The sequence below is a fragment of the Aspergillus mulundensis genome, assembly GCF_003369625.1.
Source record: "Aspergillus mulundensis strain DSM 5745 chromosome Unknown scaffold_11, whole genome shotgun sequence".
Taxonomy (NCBI): domain Eukaryota; kingdom Fungi; phylum Ascomycota; class Eurotiomycetes; order Eurotiales; family Aspergillaceae; genus Aspergillus; species Aspergillus mulundensis.
In genome coordinates this window covers 401,508-422,043 of record NW_020797899.1, presented here as the reverse complement: position 1 = coordinate 422,043, position 20,536 = coordinate 401,508, and the positions used below count along the sequence as shown (strand labels likewise).

At 40.6% G+C, this 20,536-nt stretch overlaps 5 protein-coding genes across 5 annotated transcripts; 4 read left to right on the top strand and 1 right to left on the bottom strand.

Annotated features, from left to right (window-relative positions):
• Nucleotides 1-773: 773 nt before the first annotated feature.
• Nucleotides 774-2,043, bottom strand: DSM5745_09049 (uncharacterized protein; the record flags this gene model as incomplete). Its single annotated transcript, XM_026751065.1, has 3 exons — nucleotides 774-806; nucleotides 861-1,905; nucleotides 1,964-2,043. The coding sequence occupies 3 exons, from the start codon at nucleotides 2,041-2,043 to the stop codon at nucleotides 774-776; spliced, it is 1,158 nt and encodes a 385-aa protein (XP_026600151.1).
• A 1,851-nt stretch (nucleotides 2,044-3,894) lies between these two features.
• On the top strand, nucleotides 3,895-4,839 carry DSM5745_09048 (uncharacterized protein; the record flags this gene model as incomplete). The annotated part of the gene is made up of 2 exons (XM_026751064.1): nucleotides 3,895-4,033; nucleotides 4,091-4,839. 2 exons carry the CDS (start codon nucleotides 3,895-3,897, stop codon nucleotides 4,837-4,839), a joined length of 888 nt encoding a protein of 295 aa, XP_026600150.1.
• Nucleotides 4,840-5,479: 640 nt separating this feature from the next.
• DSM5745_09047 (alkene reductase) lies at nucleotides 5,480-6,753 on the top strand (the record flags this gene model as incomplete). Its single annotated transcript, XM_026751063.1, has 2 exons — nucleotides 5,480-6,530; nucleotides 6,587-6,753. The coding sequence occupies 2 exons, from the start codon at nucleotides 5,480-5,482 to the stop codon at nucleotides 6,751-6,753; spliced, it is 1,218 nt and encodes a 405-aa protein (XP_026600149.1).
• Nucleotides 6,754-10,448: 3,695 nt separating this feature from the next.
• Nucleotides 10,449-11,345, top strand: DSM5745_09046 (uncharacterized protein; the record flags this gene model as incomplete). Its single annotated transcript, XM_026751062.1, has 2 exons — nucleotides 10,449-10,551; nucleotides 10,612-11,345. 2 exons carry the CDS (start codon nucleotides 10,449-10,451, stop codon nucleotides 11,343-11,345), a joined length of 837 nt encoding a protein of 278 aa, XP_026600148.1.
• Nucleotides 11,346-11,747: 402 nt separating this feature from the next.
• Nucleotides 11,748-12,466, top strand: DSM5745_09045 (uncharacterized protein; the record flags this gene model as incomplete). Its single annotated transcript, XM_026751061.1, has 3 exons — nucleotides 11,748-11,886; nucleotides 11,942-12,277; nucleotides 12,330-12,466. The coding sequence occupies 3 exons, from the start codon at nucleotides 11,748-11,750 to the stop codon at nucleotides 12,464-12,466; spliced, it is 612 nt and encodes a 203-aa protein (XP_026600147.1).
• Between the last annotated feature and the right edge of the window lie 8,070 nt (nucleotides 12,467-20,536).

The following is a 20,536-nucleotide window of genomic DNA, read 5'->3' as shown; positions in this document are numbered from 1 at the left end:
AGGTCCAAATGGTAGATTTGCCGACGACACCACGTTGCTATTTCTCTGGATGACAACTTGACCAAGATAGGCTGCTGAAGCTTAGAGCAAATCCAAGCCATACTTTCAGGCTTGCGATCCTGGACGGTAGGGAGCCCAAAGCCGAGTTGTACAGACAGTGAGTTAGGGCTCAACGAGTCGACGGTGGAGAATGACAGGCGAGGAACGATCGACAACGCATCACAGAACCTGAAGCATGAACCCAAAAATTAGTCGGCATCAGCTGTCTCTCGGTACTCGGGACTCGGGAGTCGGGACCCGGTCGACATTCCAATTATAGGCCATCTCCGAGCCCTAAAAAATTGGAAACCGCTTGACGTAAAGCGCGTGGTATGATAAAGGTGTCCCATTGCATTTCCAGTGAAACGCTGTTATCAGTTCATGGTGGCTATATAAAACAGAGTCAACGTAATGGGTCATCTCGATTGTGTCAAATACTCAGCTGAATCCAGCCAGTGAGCTTATGTCCACGCTCCATGTAAGTTTTGCCCACTGCTCGTATCCGAACCGACCGCGGTACGGGCCGAAGCCCTATGCACGGCGTAAGCTCACTCTGATAAGAGACCTCGGGGAGCAGAGAAGAGGCCCGAACATGGTAAGTGTATGCGGGAAAAGATATTTTAAGAACAAAACATATTGCATTTCACCTTGGCCTATTCTATGTTCGCAGAGTCAAAAGTCGATCTCAAAGAAACCACACCATAACGCCGCACGGTGGTACAGGGCTAGGAAGCTTAGCTGTACCACCCATTGTTGGTCCATTTGACCTACAGACTGGTTAGTCAAATATCAAAATAAGTAGTAGATGAATGGTCCCTTACATAAGAGGCATCAATCTCCTTCAGATCCGGCACACCCAGATTGCCAGCATCAATGGCAATCTCCCGCTTCAGCACCTGAATTGCTTTCTGAACACCCTCAAAGCCGTAAGCATTGGCGTACATAAAGCTCCTGCCGAGGCCAACAGCCTTCACGCCCAAGGCAAGCAGCTTAAGCACATCAGCACCATAGCGAACGCCTCCGTCTGCGAAGATCTCAATCTGGTTGAACAAATCAGGATCTTCCTGATAAACCTCGAGTGCGACCTCTAGCGGGGACGGCGAGCTATCGAGCTGACGCCCGCCATGGTTGGAAATAATAACAGCAGGAGCGCCGTGCTCAATCGCCAACTTGATGTCCTCAACAGCCTGCAGTCCCTTGAGGATGATAGGCAGGGAGGTCATATTGCGGAGCTTGGCGTAAAGCTCCCAGGTCGAGAGCGTGTAATCCGCGTCCGCGGATCCAACGCCGTATCGGTCCGCACGGAGTCGGTTGCCGTCTGCGGCGCTGTCAATTGTCCACACAATGGCCTTGGCGCCTAGACGCTCAGCATCGTCGAAAAGTTCCTGCGTCGCGGTGTCGTTGCTGTTGAGGTACGCTTGCTGGAAGAGAACCTGCGAACTGTTCGCTGGCTTGGCGGCCGCGATCTCGTCCATGGACAGAGTTGCGTAGAGAGCCGGGATGTACAAGATGTTCTCTTCGTGCGCGGCCTTGACAAAGTTTGTCTCTGCGTCGGGGTGCGCGAGTCCCGCGCTCGCGCAGGGGCTGATGAAGAAGGGCGCAGAGAAGTTGTGGCCGAGGATAGTGGTTGGGAGGGTCGACTCGATGTCGGTGATGTCGACCATCACGCGTGGGCGGAAGCGGAACCGGCCGTAGACCTCGAGGTTGTTGCGGTACGACCACTCGCCAGCTGCGCCGTTGCGGTAGTACGTGTATGAAGAGGCGTTGAGATATCGCCTGGCTGCCCATTCAAAGTCAGGCAGTCCCAAGATATTCTCTAAGTCGGGAAGTGTGCCTTCGGGAGTGTCCCCGAGGACGTCTTCAATGCTGCGGAGTATGGTCAGCGGACATTTTTGCGCCATAGAGCTGAGATCAAATTACATACGCAGTATCAGGCTCATTGAGAAAAGGCCGCGTCGCAAGAGCGGCGGAAAATAGAGAAAGGAAAGCTAACGAGAGACGCATGGTGAACCGTAAACTGTAAAGACTGTCTGTTGTGATCAGCAAGTTATTCCGGGTTTAGGGCCTTCATATACAGCCTCCAGCTGGTATACCCGTCTGTCCGTGGCCTCAAATTCAACGCTTGCTAATCATGACCAAGCCGACCTGCCACTCCAAGCTGTAACATACCAATCTTGTGGATGCCATACTCGACACAGGCCAAGGCGCGAAGATCAGATAAGGGTCCACTAACGCCGGAGAAGACGCCATGATAAGCCACTGACAGCCTGCAGGAGGCTCGGCATGATATGAACAGCGCTTGGCAGGGGTCTCGGCTCGGGTTCTTCCCTAGTCTTCGGATTTGCGCCATTGTTAGTGCTCCGTATGTTGTAGTATTCGCGGCCCCCGCGGTCGGAGGATAATTGTCTTTGCAACGGTACGCGGAGGTGTCTATACGGAGAACACCACTTCTGGCTTAGAACGTGTCGCCATGATATCGGAATAGCGATAACCAACTGCTGAAAGGTGGAAGTCCGAAAAAGAGGTCGCTCCGCAGGATTGCCACTAATCAGTTAGGTAGGTAGTAGAATCCCTCTTCCGCTTGGCGACTTCCTTTGCAGTTTTTAACGGACCACAAACTCTGCCAGACAAAGTCGCTCATTGACTTTGACTGTCACTTGCACTGAACAGGAATATGTTGGCTGCCACCATCGAAAGGTCCGATCTTCGATAACGTAGATACGGCTCCGTCAAACGGGCCCTCCAATAGACATGGAAAATCAGCCGAGGTATCGCTTGTCCTGGTCAATTCTCGATTATACCAGGGGGAATGTTGGAGACAAGTGGCAAATTGCACGGGCAGAGTTCCACTATCAACAATAACAATAGAGCTTTGAATCGGAGCGAGGTCATTTCAAAAGCTCAAATAGCTGCATCTGGAAGAAAGACGTGACAATGGCGTTGCTCAGGTCACGGCAAATGACATGCTTGCCTGGATGTTGCCTGAATATTAATGGAATTATTAGCGATGCCCGGTTTGAGAAATGATGGTGTTGACGCTTGAGGAGTCGCGATCCCTACTTCTCTCGCAATAATCTCCGTGTTTTCTCATGGAGCTATTCTAAATAATGTCCATTGTCGGGCATTGTGCTCGAGGCCGGCTCTTCGAAAGTTGAATGATGGCAGCCTGTGGAAAAATCATGGTGCCACTCATAGTGTGTTGACTGACGAGAGGGGATGCTTTAGATTTAAGTCTCACTGAAACCAATCTGACGATTGCATAATCGGAAGCCAAAGCAAAGAACAGAAGGGACTGAAGCAGACGATGGATGCTGGTGGGAGTGATGCAGAAGTTGAGGTTGCCGCAGAGGAGAAAACAAGCTCTCTGGGATCAGGCCACTCTCCCAGCCCACGTGCGGACTCAAATTATCAGGAGACACTGCTCCCCGCATCCGCATCTTCAATCGCCATTCAAACGCACTTCGTCTATTCTATATCGAGTTGCCTCCCTACAGTGTTGCCCTCTTCCAACCGCGGTTCTGCCAGTGGCAAGGCCTGACAATCTGGATTCTTCGAAACCCACCATGATTTATCGGTATGGGCGTCATAGCAACCTCACAAAAGGTTTCTAGGCCCCCTCTGGTCTTCTGACTCTCGATGCCGAGCAGGCTGGCCAGCTTTCGATTCGAAGAAGCATCATAGAGACGCATATCACCGGCGCTGTCGCCTCTGTGATGGCCGAGGGATAGAGCATAAGAATAGCCAGGCTGCTGCGCTTCGTCAAGGACATCCTGCATGCTTTCAATCAGATAATAGCCTTAGTCTTCAGGGCCAACCTAAACATTGCATCAGTGCACCTAGATTTATTCCCTCAAAATGAAGCTGATCCTTATCCTCAGCACCCTCACATCCCTCCTCACCCTCGCCGTATCTCTACCATCTTGGGACCAGGACCAGGACCACGGCGACAAATGGGATGAAACCAAAACCGACTTTGAAGACCATTTCAACGAGCGTACGTCTTATCTGCCCCTCCTTACCCTCTTAACTCTAACCAGTCCAACCCTTCCAGATAACCTCTCCGCCCGCCAATCCTACGCCTGCGACAAATACAGCGCCGGGCTCTGCGCCTGCTTCTGCCACTACACCCAATACCAGTACTACAAGTGCACCCCAGGCAACTGCCAGTGCTACCGCGACTACGCGCCCGACTGCTACTACGCCTACAACTACTACTCATCCGGCGGCTATCCCGCCCCCAACGACTACCACCCGCCGCAGCACCAAAGCTGCAAGGACTACCCGTATTGCAGCGAGCGACCCTACAAGGACGAGGGTCAGTCGGGGCCGACGTCAACGTACGAGGAAGATACGACTAGCGCGTACTCGACTACCACCAGTGCGGGCTCCGCATCCGATTCGTATACTCGTCCTACGGCTGCCGAGGGATCCTCGCATGGCGGATACCCCTCGTCCCCGTCGAATGAACATCCGCCATCTGAGTCTGCGGGCGGCGTTGGCTCGTCGTCACCCAGTGGCGGTACTGGTACCGGCGGTGGTGGAAACTCCGCAGGAGGTGGAGGGGGCAGTTCTTCTTCTGGAGCCTCTGGATCGTCGTCACCCGCTGGCGGTACTGGTGCCGGCGGTGGTGCCGGCGGTGGTGGAAACTCCGCAGGGGGCGGAGGGGGCAGTTCTTCGTCTGGAGGGTCTGGCTCCGGCTCTGGCTCCGGTTCCGCTGCTGGGGGGTCTGGATCTAATCCTGGATCTAATCCCGGATCTGGATCAGGATCAGGGAGCTCTGGCAGTCGACCTCCACCCTGAGAGCCTCGGCTGCGCTCGCCTTCCCAGGGTTGCGTAAAAGTTGATAATTTAGGGTTGTTGATGATTAAATTATGCAGATAGGTTCCAGACTGCGTCATTAGTCTTTTCGTTATAGGTGAGTAAGCAGTTGGATTGACGGGAAGGCAAGGAAAAGAAAGGGTACAGAAGTTCAGGCACGGCGCGTCTTGCGTTTGTCTTGTGGCTTTAGTATAGGTAACTCGCTGTGCCATCTACGCAGGTCTACCTTATTCGGCTTGGCGCCGTACTCCGTGTAGATAGGGCTATTTGCACGGATGAAACCGTTTTCGCAGACAGGTTACAGTGACGCTATGGACTGGAATCGTCTCTAGGTGGCTAGTCTGGCTGATCCTGGCCACTTATTTATGTACATATGGCCTGGCTCCTGCTACTGCTTCTTACCAATCATGTGTCCCTGAGCACAAGCCACAAGGTGGACGAACCAATGACACCAACAGGATAACCTGAGAGAAGTATAACACGCCATCTATTGATGCGGCATAAGAATTTGTAAGCCCTTATCAAAGCGACCGCGATGTATTTATATTTTGTCAACGGAAGTATTGTCCGACGTTAGCAATATTTTGTTTTCCACCTCAGAATCGAAGGAAATACCACCAACATGGGTTCCACGACCTCCCCGCTCCAGACCCCCTACACATCCCCAAACACCCCCACGGGCACGGCCCTCTCCCTCTCCCTCTCCCACCGCATCGTCCTCGCCCCCATGACCCGCATGCGCGCCTCCAACACCACAGCAGCAATCAACCCCTCCGCCGCAACATACTACGCCGAGCGCACAACGCCCGGATCCCTCCTCATCTCCGAGGGGACCATCGTCTCAGCGCGGGGAAAAGGCTTCCCCTGCACACCCGGCATCTGGACCTCGACACAAGCGCGCGCCTGGAAACCAATCACCGACGCCGTGCACGCAAAAGGTGGCACATTCTTCATGCAGCTGTGGCACGTCGGCCGCGTCTCGGTCCCCAGCGTGATCGGCGGCGCGCGGCCCTTCAGCTCGACGAGCGCTCATCTCCCGGGATCCCATGTCCTCTTCGGGGGCGGGGCGGGGGTTGAGGCGTACGTTGACTCGCACGCGATGACGACCGACGATATCCGCGACGTGGTCGCGCAATTCGCGCACGCGGCCAAGCTCGCGGTCGAAGTCGCGGGGTTCGACGGGGTCGAGATCCACGGCGCGAACGGGTACCTGCTCGACAGCTTTGTGCACGACAACATCAACACGCGCACGGACGGGTACGGCGGGAGTCTCGCGAACCGGCTGCGGTTTCCGCTGGAGGTGGTGGACGCGGTTATTGGGGCGGTTGGAGCGCGCAGGACGGCGATCCGGCTTGCGCCGTATCATGTGCTGCAGGAGACGGGGGATAGTAATCGCATTGCGACGTTCTCGGCGTTCGCGGCGGAGCTGGAGAGGCGCGGGCTTGCGTATGTGCATATTGTTGAGCCGAGGTATGATCAGGGGAGTGGGGAGGGGGCCTTCTCGGGGGATATCAAACGAGATGGGACGAGCCAAGCCCAAGAAGGGGGGGATGGGAAGGTGAATGGGGAGAAGACGGGGTCGATCTGGCCGTTTCGCAGGATCTTGAAGAACACCACTGTTATTGGGGCTGGCGGGTATGATGCGGCTTCCGCTGCAAAGGCGATTGAGGAAGGTGAGCCGCGCCCCCTTCCACCCAATATGTGTCTGGTGAAGAACTAACAATCGTAGGCCGTATTGATCTTGCTGCATTTGGTCGCTATTTCACATCCAACCCGGATCTACCGGAGCGCCTTTTCAGGAGTCTTCCGCTGACAAAGTACCATCGGCCTACGTTCTATACTCCTGGTGAAGAGGGCTATTTGGGGTGGGCGCGGTGGAGCGAGACGTCAGAGTAACCTTGGAAGAGCGGTAGTGTTATCTATCAAGCACATCACAATGAGAGACAGGGGTGATTTTAGTCATCTTAAGTAAGATTATAAACTGAGCATGTATAACAATGTTCTGGGGTGCAGGAATACCAGAACAGAGGACTTTGATGTGCTGAGATGATGCGTAGGAGGCATGAGGCGCTGCTGTATCCAAAGGATTACGAGAGCAAGTTCAGAAGTCAACAAGAGTCCCGGCTATGGTTCCTCAAATCTTTTTTCCAGTGATGTGATCAACCCTGCGTCCCTGAAGCGAGGGCGTGCTCCCTCATCTTGCGCGGATATACGCGCGCTTCATAACTTGCGTCTATCTCCTCAGTCGTCAAGCCCGTGATATCCAGGACATATAGCCAAGCCGGGACGAGGATAACCAGAGAAGAAGCTGCATAGACAAAGCCCGGTTTTCTGTTCCCTCTGCAGGCCGGGGCTCAGTTGATGAATATCCAGTACTCAGCCGGAGGAACGACCGCCCATTGAATAGCGAGGACGGTGCGAAAATCTTGTTCATTCGACCGTGGAACGAAGCTTCGTATGACACCCAATGCCACGGCCTGCGTCAAGAACACAAAGACCACCAGCACAGTTTGCACAGGCGCACGAGGATTAAGCGCTGCAACCTTGCCCATATATGTTGTTGCATTGGCTATAGAAACACCTATTCCGAGCCTGTAACCATCTTACCACCCATCAGAGCAGGTCGAGTTTCTGCGGTATACTGAACCGCAATCCCGACAAGCGTCCAACAGGCAGCTGCAAACGAGGGCAATTGAGCCAAGAGCTTGCATTAGAACCGACATGGCTGCCCACAGCGAAGTCCAGATTGAAGGAGGATAGGGGCCGTTCTCGCCCACCGAGCCAAAATATAGTTGAAACGAAGGCATTGAGACCGACGCCCCGCTGACGACAGTGTCATAACCGAAGACCAGGCCCGATGTGAACCCAACCGTAGCTGTACATGATGATGTTGCGAGTAAGCAGTACGTCCTTCCAAAGGTTTACTATGGCACGTCTTACCGATAAGAGGGGCAGGCCACTGATGCCTGGCTCGGTCACCGCGAGGTCTTTGCCATGCTCGAGAAGTCTATTCGCCCCTGCATCGCCAGGTGCTCCAACGTGGTCGACGTTCGACTTGGTTGCAATATCCGCGGCCAGATAGGAGGCTGCCATGGTGTGTTCTCACTGGCAACCCGAGACACGCAAAACCAGGGCTTAAGACTATGGTAGTATATTGCTCGCCCCACTGCAGCCCTTGCTTAGTAGCTTAGCCAGCCTTGTTGGCAACAGCTTCACCCCTGACGCCTAGCTAGATCCAACCTCCAAGCTTTCATCACCGAGAGATGATCAATGCAACGTGATACTTCAGATCCCGCACCTGTAACCTCTACGCTACCCCCTCTGCTCTAAACCAGCTGCACGGACTGGTAGCTGCATAGGTTGCACGGGCTCACTGAGTATAACGCGCGTCAAGAGCTCAAACGGGGCTGAGCTGAATTCCGCGAAGCTGAGGAGCAAGGACTGACGGACCACAAGCTCCATCTCGCAACCGGCCGATAAACAAGCATAGTTGATTCTGACCCAAGATCGCTACAAGGAGAACAGGAAAGTGCTGCTTGTCCTTGAAGAGCAATTGGTCCAGTGGCCGGTTCTTCCGCTGCTGTTCGATATTGTACTCGGTATCGTTTTTATATGTCTCGACGTCGAAAAACGCAGGGGCAGGCTGCCGAGCGCGGTTTCGCATAGCTGTCACGATTGCAGTGAGCTCACCGTGGCTTATCGATGATTCGTGTCCGTAAAAGAAAGGGCAGTAATCATCAACAGGCGCGGCAGGGGCCGGTTGTCACCAGTGGTCTTGGTGTACTCGTATACGTAGGAGCTCCAGTGGTTGGACGGGGTGTTGGGACCAGCAGCCGGGCTGCACAGATCAAATCCTTCGGTTGTTAGACCGAGAGCGTGAGGCTGACTATGGCGTGGTTAAATAGGATCCCGGGAAACCGAATTCTGATTCATACATCACAGGTGAGATGACGTCGTGGCTTCTGCTGGTTGGAGCTATCGTTTTTGAAGATAACCTCGTGCCTGTTTGGGTTTGCTGGATCATAGTAAAGTATGCCATGTTAACAGGGTGCTGGACAGTCACGAAGTCGGTAGATCTAGGCCGGAAGAGCACCGGCACATCAAGCCTTGTCCCTGCGGTGAGATTGTTGTAGTCCTGAAGCAAAAGCTTGATGTCGTGTTGAGTGACGAAGTCTGGTGGGATCGTGTTATTCGACAAGAGGTCACGCTCCGTCTCCGGAAGGAGAAGAACTTTCCAGAGCGAATCCAGGTAGTTCTGAATCTTTATCTTGAACTCAGAGAGTCGGAAATCTTGATAAATAGTCGTTGAAGAGGAGCCAGAGTTGATTGAGTGGTGGGGAGATGAGCCGGAAGAGAGCGCCGCCGGAGAAGATTTCCTTTCCATTCCAACGAGCTCAGCGACCACTTGATCCAGTTGGCTTCTTCCCTTTATGCCCATGTGGCGAGCTAACCGATGAAAACAACCTCCATGTTCAAAGAGCTCCTACAAAAATCAAGGGATCTTATCAGAAATTCCAGCGACCTCATCTGACGACCTATTGCGAAACTTGGAAGAGACGCAACCGAAGAGCGCCAAATACCTGAAGGCCTTTCAATGAGAACAAAGCATTGAAGACAGAAAATAACTGGACTTCAGGTGTTTAGAAAGTAGTACGATGTGTGCTCTCAGAAGCCCCGTCAGGAAGCCAGTGTGGGCACGAAGAAGATGGGCAATTTCCTCTCAGCCATCTCAACACTCTGTCTGCTTGCAAGCAGCTCGATCAACAACGCTCCCTTACCGATGTGCATCCAATATTCGAGACTTTCAATGAATATTTACGGCATGACTGCGGAACAACACGAGAGACGGATTGGGAGGTACGGCTCACGCCAAAGACCAGACTTCCAAGATTGGTCAAAAATGGCAAACGATCACACAGAAAAGCGATTCTGTCCTTGAAAGCCATGTGCTTGCGATCTTTCCAAGAGGCTCTTCACCAGCCATGCCGTCCGGGACTGCAATATGATGCAGTAGAGTCCAGAGGGCTCTCTAGATCAGAGGGCTTGCTGCAACCGGAGGACTACTGGTAGGTATACTCAGTGGACTGTGGGAACAACCGAGCGCCCTGTCCATCAATCAATCTACACAGGCATTAGCCGCATTGGAAGGTATAAAGCCCTGCCACGCCAAATACTCGGAGGGGAAGCAATCTTGAACGCCAACAGTTCCTCCGCCCGGACCAACTCCAAGCCGATCAAGATCCGACAGACGGCGTCAAACGTGCTGACGGCCCCGATCAATCCGCGTCCAGTCAGAGCTCAGCAGGGAGGCTGTGCCCTAACTAAGCAAAGACTAGACACAGCGCGGAGCAATATTCTGGCCGAGCCTTGAGCATCAGCAAATCAGACGCTGCCAATACTGCAGATCAGGCTTGTCGCGAGCTTGCGTGGGTTAAGCCGTTTTGGGTGCGATTCCGCGCTGGCTGAATTGTTTACATTTGATGGGTATAAGAAGGTGCGATGCCTCTTGGAATGGGAATCATGCTTGCTCCGTCGACTCAGTACCAAGTTTGAATCCAACCTACTCGACAATACCTACCGGTCCAAACAAAATGACTACAACCAAACCAACCCTCAGCTTCTTCGGCGCAACGGGCGGCTGCACGCTCGCATGCCTCGCTCCCGCCCTCGAGGCAGGATACAACTGCGTCGCTCGTACGCCACCCCATTTCAACCCTCAGCTTAGCAAAATAATTACCTGTTAACAATGAACAGTCGTCCGCAACCCCCAAAAACTCACCTCCGCCCTCAAAGCCCGCAACATCGCCGCCTCCACGCTCTCAACGCACCTAACCCTAATCGAAGGGTCCACGTCCGACCTCCCCGCGATCAAGGCAACGCTGTTCCCAACACACCTCGCACCCCCCTCAATGATCCTCTCGGGCGTCGGCGGACGCCCCGACTTCTCGAACCCGCTGAAACCGAAATTCATCGGCGCCACCGTGTGCCAGGATACAGTGCGCAATATCCTGAGGGTGCTGCGCGAGAACACGAAGCCCGAGACGCCGCGGGAGTTCAAGCCGGTCCTCGTGTGTATTTCGACGACGGGGATTGCGGCGGAGCGCGATATCCCGCTTGCTATGGTGCCGCTGTATATGGCGCTTAAGACGCCGCATGCGGATAAGAGGGTTATGGAGGGCTTGGTGTTTGAGGAGATGGGGAGGGCGGAGGGGGAGAGGGTTCTTGGGGACTATGTGCTTATTCGGCCGAGTTATTTGACGGATGGGGAGAGTAGGCGTGATAAGGTGAGGGTGCTGAAGGGGCAGGGGGAGGGGCAGAATACGGCGTTGGGTATGGCTTGTCCGTTTGTCGGGTATACGATCTGTCGGGAGGACGTTGGGGGGTTCATGTTTGGGTTAGTGGAGGGGTTGGATGGAGAGTGGTATGGGGATAATGTTGAGGCGAAGGGGAGGGAGTATTTTGGGAGTGTTGTTTCGATTTCGCATTAGCTTTTGTTGGATTATGGACTTTTTGCTTACTGTCGTTTCTGATATGGTAAGGCAGCTTTATGAACAGACTACTACGCGGCGAAAAGAATATATCCGATACCAGAATCACTCACGATTCATCACTACCTACGGCCCAAGAGCGCCGCCCGACTGCGGCGGCCATGCTGCCTCTGTCTCTGCCTCGGCGTCGCCAGGGTCTCCATACACAATCCCTATCGTCGTCGTCTTCTCAATCCCTTTCCTCTGACACTTACTCCCACCTTGCTCTAGCGGCCGGAACGAGCGCCTACTATCCGTGGAGCTTCCCGACAGAAGCTGCAAGCTACCAGTTCCATTTTCCCCAGCGGTCCCTTGGTAACCGCGCCGGAAGGCCGAAGTCAGCCGCCCCCACCAGGATAGAACATGCCGGCCGCCGGACAATGGGGCAGACCGGCAGTGGGAGCGGGGGTGGACGATAGGCCGCAGGGTCGGGATCGAGGCGGCGAGGATGACGATGTTTGCCTCGAGCGTCCACCAGATGGCGAGGGGGGCCATGGCATGGGTGAGGTCGTCTGTTGCGGTGACGGCGCGCAGCTGGACGGTTTTCATGATCGAAGCGATCATGGCGCTGGCTTCATTACCCATTGTCCGTGTCCCAGGACATTGCATGGACGAAAGGCAGACGCAAGCAAACTCACAAGAGACCCAGCCCCATCAAGCACGAAAGCGACGCCTTCTTCTTCCGCTCCATGTTCATGCTCCAGAACATGCTCGCGGGGAATACGGCGAGGGCGAGGTCTACCGCGCAACTGACGGCTTTCCCCAATGCCTCAAGTCAGCCGTTCAATACGGTCCAGACATATGCAACATCACGCGAGCTTACAGCCCTGAAAATACCCCATATGCTGCTGCACCTCCGGCGGCCAGCAGCTCCCAGGCACCTGGGGATCCCAGTACTTGTTTAGCGGCCTGCACTGTGCGAAAATTACCGCAACGGTGCTACAGTCTGCAACGACCTGGATGCAAATGACGCACCACAGGAGGCGCGAGCGCCACCGGATGGACGGGAGAAGGCCCAGCAGCAGCGAGGCGTAGGCGACGCGGCCGACGCACGGCGACAGGATCGAGAAGAACTGGCATAGGTACACCCATTTCACGGCGTACATGCGCTGGGTTTCCGAGAGGGCGTGCATGTGCGAGTCTAGGCCCCAGTGTGTGGAGTAGTAGTAGTAGTGATATTTAACGCCCCGGGGATCGCTAGGCGTACGCCTAATATTCTAGACCTTTCTTAGGGTATGGGGGCGTGCCGCTGCTAGGCAAGTAGCCTATTTAAATAGTTTATATATAAAAAGGCTTTTTATTTTAAAAGGTAACTTTTACTAATACTTATAGGCTTGTTATTTATTTTTTATTTATTATTTTAATATATAGCTACTAGTAGGTATTATTTATTATATATATAATAATTTAAATACTATAAAATATAGGGGCTAGCTTTATTTATAAAAAAAATATATAAGCTAAAGCTAGTTATATTAAAAAAAAATATTTAAAAAAAAATATGGTAAAATAAAAAAAAATAAAACTACCTAATATTAAATTAAATAATTTTTATAAAGCTAGGGCGCGAGGAGCCCTAGCAAGGGTAAATAAATTTATAAAAGTTTATAATTTTTAGTAAAAATATAAAGTTTTTAAGTTTTAATTTATAAAGGTATTTTAAGGCCTTGGCTTTAATTATTAATAATATTATAAGGTACTATAGCTATTACTAAAAATAATATTAAAAGTATAAATAAAAAACTAGGTATTTAGGGCTTTTACTCCTTCTATAAAAATAAGTAACCTTTATATTTTTATATTAAAAGTACTTATAATATTACTTAAAGTTACTATATAATAACTTTAATATTAACTAGTAATATAAAATTAAGTACTTTAATATAAGCTTAGGCTATAATTTAACCTAGTATAATTTTAATTTTATAATAAGCTATTATTTATACTAGGTAAATAGTTTTATAAAGGTATTTTTTTATTATTTAACTTAGGTAATATAGTATATTTACTTATATAGGCTATGTACTTTACTTATTATAAGTTATATTTTTAAAAAATTAATATTTAAAAATTATGCCTTTATAAAGGCTATTTTATTAGCTAGTTTATTAGCTAGCTTATTTCCCTTAATATTTATATAATTAAGGGATTATTATAAGTAAACTATATACTAGTTTATAAGCTAGTATAATATTTAAAAGGCCTAATTTAAAAATAGTAAGGGTTATTTACGCGTGTACTAAATTATTAAGGTATTATTAATATAAAGCTAATAATAAGGCACTCCTAAAAGCTCCCTAATTATAGCCTTTAATTTTTAAAATATATTAATAACTTTAATATTATATATATAAAATTAGGTACTAATTATTAATAGTTCCTGCGCCTAAAGGTATTATTTATAATAAATTATATAGCTATAGCTTATATAATATACTTTTTAGTATATTTATTTTAAGCTATTACTAAAAATTACTATTTTTACTAAGGGTAGTGCTTGCTATTATTACCTAAATTTTTTTATAGCTAGTTTTTTAGCCTTACCCCTAGTAAAATTTTTTAAATATTTTTAAAAATAATAAGGGTGCGCTAAAATTAGCCTAGGTATTTTTTTTAAAAAAAAAGCCCTTATTATTTATATTTTTATTTTAAGTTTTTACTACAAGCTAGTACCCTGGCCTTGTAAAATTTTTAGTAATATTATATATTTTATTAGTAAGTTTTAGCTATCAACCAGCCTTAGCCTTAGGGTAAAATATAATTATACTTTTTTTAATACTACCACCGCGGAGGAAAGCCTAGTATTTTTAAAAAAGGTTATTATAAGTATTATTTAAAAAATTTAAAGTATACTATAAGTAACTAGTACTAGGGTTTTTTTAATTATTTTAATATATTAGCCTAGTTAAGTACTAACTTTTAAATTTTGTGTATATTTCCTAGGCTTAGTTTTACTTTTATATTATATTTTTATATTATATAAAAAACTAAAAATAATATAAATAATAATTACTTTATAAAAAAAGTTTGCGGGTAAACCATGTGCTATATATATTAAATTATAAATATATTAAGTTATTACACGGGCTTTAACTACCTGCTTAGTAATATACTAACACTAGGAAAGCTATTTATTAAAAAAATACTTAACTAGCATAGCATGGGCTATTTTTAGCCTAGTACCATAATAATAAAAATAATTATTAATTAATTATTAATTACTAGCAAGGGTAATTTATTATACTATTTTTAAGTAATATATAGTATTTTTAGTTTTTTTAATATAAAGGTTATTTTATTTTATTTTTCCTAGGCTAGCATGCTATAAATATTTTTTATTAAAAGCTTATAATTTATATAAAAAAAGTTACTTATATAATTAAAATAAAAGTTATTTATATAGCTAAAGCGTAGGATTAAATCTACTAGTAGTAATTTAGTAATATATAATAAAAATAATACTAGAAAAAGAGGCAAGCCTTATAATATGTTATAATATACTAGGTATATTATTATTATAATAAATTTTAAGTATATTTTTATATTTTATTTATTAAAAAAACTTATAATTAAAGCTAGGAGCACGCAAGGCTAGCCTTGCTTTATTATTTATTAAAATAAGTATTATAATAAAATAATATTAAAGGCACCTAAAATATTTATAATAATTATAATAACCTTTTAGTTTTATAAAAGTGTTATTTTTATATTATAAATAAAAAAAGCTATTAAGTTTATAGTTAAGCACTTGGGTAAAGTATTATATTATTATAAGTTTAATACCTTTTATACTAGTATAATAAAAGTAATATAGTATATTATTATTTATTTAAGTTTTTTTTTAATATTAAAAGTAGCGCTATAAGGCGCTAAAATTAAGATAAAAACTTATTTTTTTTATTATTTTTTAAAAGTATTACCACCTTTATAAGCTTTTATAATAAGAAAAAGTATTTTAATTATAAATAATAATTATATAGCTTATAAATAGCCTATTTAACATGCTTTTAGCAGGCCTTTAAAATATAAATAATTACTTAATTTACTTTAAAAAAGGTACTACTTATGCTAATAATATTTTTTTTAACTTTTTTTAGTAAGATTTTTTTTAATTAATAAAGGTACTTATTACCCTACTAGTGCTTTAATACTAGGAGATTAAAGTTTAGGTTATTATTTATATTAAAATACTTTAATATAATTTTTTATAAAATATTAGCCTTTTCCCGCGTGTTTTTAATTATTTTATTATTTATTAATAATAAAAAAGCCTTAAGCCTAGGCTTTAGCTTATACTATATTATTATTTAATATAATTTTTAATTATTTTTAATATTATTAATTATTTTAATTTAATATATATGTTTAATTTTATAAACCATAGCTAGGAATTATTTTTTTTATTTTAAAGTAAGGTTTACTACCCAGGCATAATAATTTTTTATATATTTATTTAACTATTAAAAAGTACTATAGCTTTTTAAGTTAGGGTGTTTACTTATAGCCTGCATGGCTTTTATAATAATATTACTAAAAAATTTAATATATTAATTTAGTACTTTTACGCCTTTAAGCTCCCCAGGCTAGGGTAAAAATATTATTTTATTTTTAATAAGTTTAGCTAAGTACTTTAGTTTATGGTTTAGTATATTATAATAATATTATTTTAATATTTTTTTCCCGCGCCCTGGCACTATAATAATTAAAGTTTAATAATTAAAGTTATTATATAACTTAGGTATTACTAGCATGCAAGTAAAAAAAATATTTAAAAAAATTAAGTTAAAAATATAACTAGCTTTATATATAACCACGTGTTAACGTGGCGGCCCGGCCACAACAGCATACTGCTGTTAGCCACCGCCCGCGATAACCCCTTTCTTAAACTAAGAACTTAGCTAGCCTTTAAGAAGAATAATAATATTATAAATCTCTAAATATTATTATACAAATAATAATAGTAGCATATCCAAGGATATAACTAGTTAAGTAAATAACTTAATAACTTAATTAGGCACGCTAATTAAAATTAGGCTAAAAAACACTAATTAAGCAATTTTTAGTGTTTAAAAAGCCTGTAAATCTTTTTTTTTGCTTATTTATTAAATAACTAATTAAACTCCTAAACTCCTAAAAGTTAACTGTAAGACCGACAAGTCTTGAAGATCTTTACTAATAATAAAGATATTAATAAAGAAATCTAATTAATAAAAATAAAGTATTTTAAACCTTGTTAAATAATATTAAAAAAGTTACTTAAAAATTTAAAAAAAAGGCTAGCCTTAAGGCTATTTTTATAAATTTTTAAGCTATGCTTAAGCTATTTTTAATTAAAAAGTAAATATAAGTTTAAATACTTTACGCACGGGTTTTTATTTTAGCTTATACTTAAGGCCTACCTTAGCCTTACCTAACTAGTAGCTAAAACTTATAATATTAATAACTTAATTAAGTTATATAACCTAATATAATAATAAGGTATATTAAGCCTTAATAGCTTAAGGCTAAAGCTTAGGTTACTTAAAATACTAACTTTAAATTAATAGTAAATTAGCTTTAATAATATTAAATAAAAAAATATTAGCCTTAATAWTTTTTTTTTTAATTAAAGGGTTGTCCGCGACCCGCCACTAAATTAAAAAAAAATAATAATAAAATACTATTATTATTATTAATATTRATATTAAATATAGCTTTATTATTACTATTCTTAATTTTATTAAAGTATTATTTAATATATTAAATTTAGTATTTTATTCTTATTATTTATAGCACTTTAAATAAAATATAATATTTATTTATAATTAAAAGGGGAAAGGTGGTGCTTTAATAATACCTAGTATAAAAGTATAAATTATAATATAGTTTATAGTTTTATAAATTTTTAAACTTATTAAATTTTTTACTAAATAAAAAATTGCTTTTTTTTATTATAACTAAAAAAAAGCCCTTTTAGGCACTACCCTGGCTTTTTAATAAGTAAAAAAAAGCACCTTATTATAATTATAGTAATTTAAAATACCCCTACCTTTATTTTTTATACTTTTATAATAGTATGGTTATAAAACCCCTTTAGTATAATATTTTTATTAACTTTAAAAGCACTTAGTATTTTTAATTTTTTTTTTATTTATCCCCCTTTAGGTTTAAAAACTTTAATTTTAATTAGTTTTTAGGCAGTAATAATAATAGTAATAACTAGTATAACTTATATTTAATAAGTACTTTTAAAATATATAATAAGGTTATAGGTAATAATTTAATAAGTTTTTTTTATTTTAATAAYTATTAACTAGTGGCGCTTTACCAGCACTTTATTAAATATATTAATTTTTAATTTTATAATAATTATTTTATTATTTAATTATAACCCCCGCGCCCCTTAGCTTGCCTTTTCCTACTTTATTTTATGCTATACTAATTATTATTATTATTAATACTTTTATTATAGGTTTTATACTATTACCCCCTTAGGCTTTTTTTTTTAGCCTTTAGCCTTTTTTTTTTATAAGTACTTTTTATTYTTAACTAGTTTACTAGTAAAATAGCTTTAATATAAATATTAGCTAATAAAAAATAGGTTTGCTTGCGGTATATAAAGTATATTTAAGTATATAAAAATAATAAGTTAATTAATAACCTTAATAATTATATTTATTTAGCCCCTGGGCGTAACTACTTTTATTATATTTATAATAAGGGTACTTACCTCCCCCTATTATTTTATATAAAAAAAAATATTACCTTTTTATAATAAATAAACCCTGGTAATTATAATAAATATATTTATTATTAAAATATATTTACTTATTAAGTTAAACTAATAATAAAGGCTTATAAAAAAAAATAAGCCCTAAGGTTTATATAATAAAGGTATTAGCTTTAGCTATTTAAAAGCTTATTTAATTTTTTTTAGCTTATTATTAAATAGCCCCTGGCCTATTTTAATAATAGCTAGAATAGCTATTAGTTTACTAATATCTTTTTTTTAAAAAACAAGCTTGTTACGCCTTCTTTTTTAAAAAATACTAGGTATAAAAAAAATGCTTAAAAAAGCCCCTGCTTTTACTTTTAATATTAAATAATAGTTTTTTATTACGGCCTTTACCGCGTAGCTAGTTATTATTATTTTTTTTTTAAAAAAATAAAAGATTTTTTTTTTAATACTTTAACTTTAATATAAATATAGTTTTTTATTTTAAATTATAATTTAAAATAAGTTTTAATACTAAGCTGGCAGCGGTCTAGCTATAGTTTATTAAATTTTAAAATTTTATAAAAAAATAAAAAAAGTAACTACTTTACTTATAGCCTTGGGTATAATTTTAAAACTTTATAAAATAAAAAATTTTATACCCCTTTTTAAAGCTATAGGTAATTAATAGTAATTAAGTAATAGTTTAATAATTTTTTAATAATACTAGTGGTTTATTAAACCTTAAAACCTAATAAAAAAAAAGGTATTTAACTTAATAAAGTTATTGCTTTTTTTTTAAACTAGTAGTAAACTAGTATTATTATAGCTAGTTTTTTATAATTTACTAGGGCTTTTTATACATGCTTAAAATTAAAAAGTGGTTTTTATAAATTTTTATAGCTAGGCCAGCCTTTTTACCTAATAAAAAATTTATTATATTTATAAATATATTATTTTTTAAGAATAGCCTTAACTTTTTTTTTTTTTATTAACTAACTTTATAATTAATAGTTATTTCTTTTCCCCTTTAGGCTTATCTTGCTATATAAATAGCTTTAAAAAAATATAAAATATTAAATAAATTTTTAACTAATTATATATACTAGTAAGCTAGAGTTAATATACCTACTTTTTAATAATAAATTTAATTTTAAAGGAACTATTATACTTTAGGTTAAGTTTTTTACTTAAATATATTAATTTAATATTTTTTAAAAATACTAAAATATTATTTTTAACCTTAAATTTTACTAAATAATATTTTTAATTATGGTAAAGTGCCTGCTTTTTCTGCGCCTTATTTATATAATCCTATAAATTTTTATAAAGCTATTTTAAATAGCGTAAGCACTTTTTAATAAAAAAATAAAATATTAATTCCCCCAGGTTTTTAAGCCTAAAAATTACTAATTTTTATTCACGGCTTGCTATAAGCAAAGCATAGCTAGTTAAGTTATTCTTTAAGTTATTATAGGCAAAGCGTGTTTTACTTTTTTATTAAATTAATTTATAACTACTAAAATTATATTATAAACGCGCCCTTTATACTTTAATAAAAGTAGGTTAATAATAAAATTTATAAAAATATTTTTTTATAACATATTTAATACTAAAAAAATATTAAACTTTTTTAAGGTAATTACCTTAAAACCTTGGACCTTTAATATAAAAAATATTTTTTAATATACACACGCGTATTTTTATTAAGCTTTTTTTATTAAAACTTATAGGTAAGTAATTTAATAGTTTTTTTATAGTTAAAGTAACCTATATAAAAATTATTATAATATTATTTTATAATTTTATATTATAACACAGGCACGGGAGGTATATAAATAATACCTTTATAAAAAAAAAGTTTTTTTTTTATATTATTTAATAATAAAAAAGGCCTACCTTAAATTAATAAGAATTATATTTTTAAGCTATTATTATAATTAGCTTATAAAAATATTTTTTTATTAGGTTATAATTAATTATTACTAAAGGGTATTTATAATTAATTTAGTAATTTTTTTTTACTTATTATTTTTATAATAAATATTTTAAGGCTTAAAAATTTTAGGTACTTATAAGCTTAACCACGCGAAAAAATAGCTAGGTCCTTTAATATTATTTTAATAATAATTTATTAAAAGGATAAACTTAACTTTTTTTATAAAGTAAAAAGTATTTTAACTTAGTATTTTTTATTTTTTATTATATAATTTAATTACTATAATAGTATATTTACTAAATTATACTTACCTAGCTTATACTTAATTTTAAAGTTATAAGTTATAAGTAATTTTACTTATTATACCTGTTTTTAATTTAAAACCTTTATTATAAAAAAATAGTATAGGTTATTATAATTATATTACACATGTATAAAATATAAAAAGCCCTTAAAATAATAATATTACTTTTTAAAGTACTTAATTATTATAAGTAATTTTTAATTATAAACCTTATA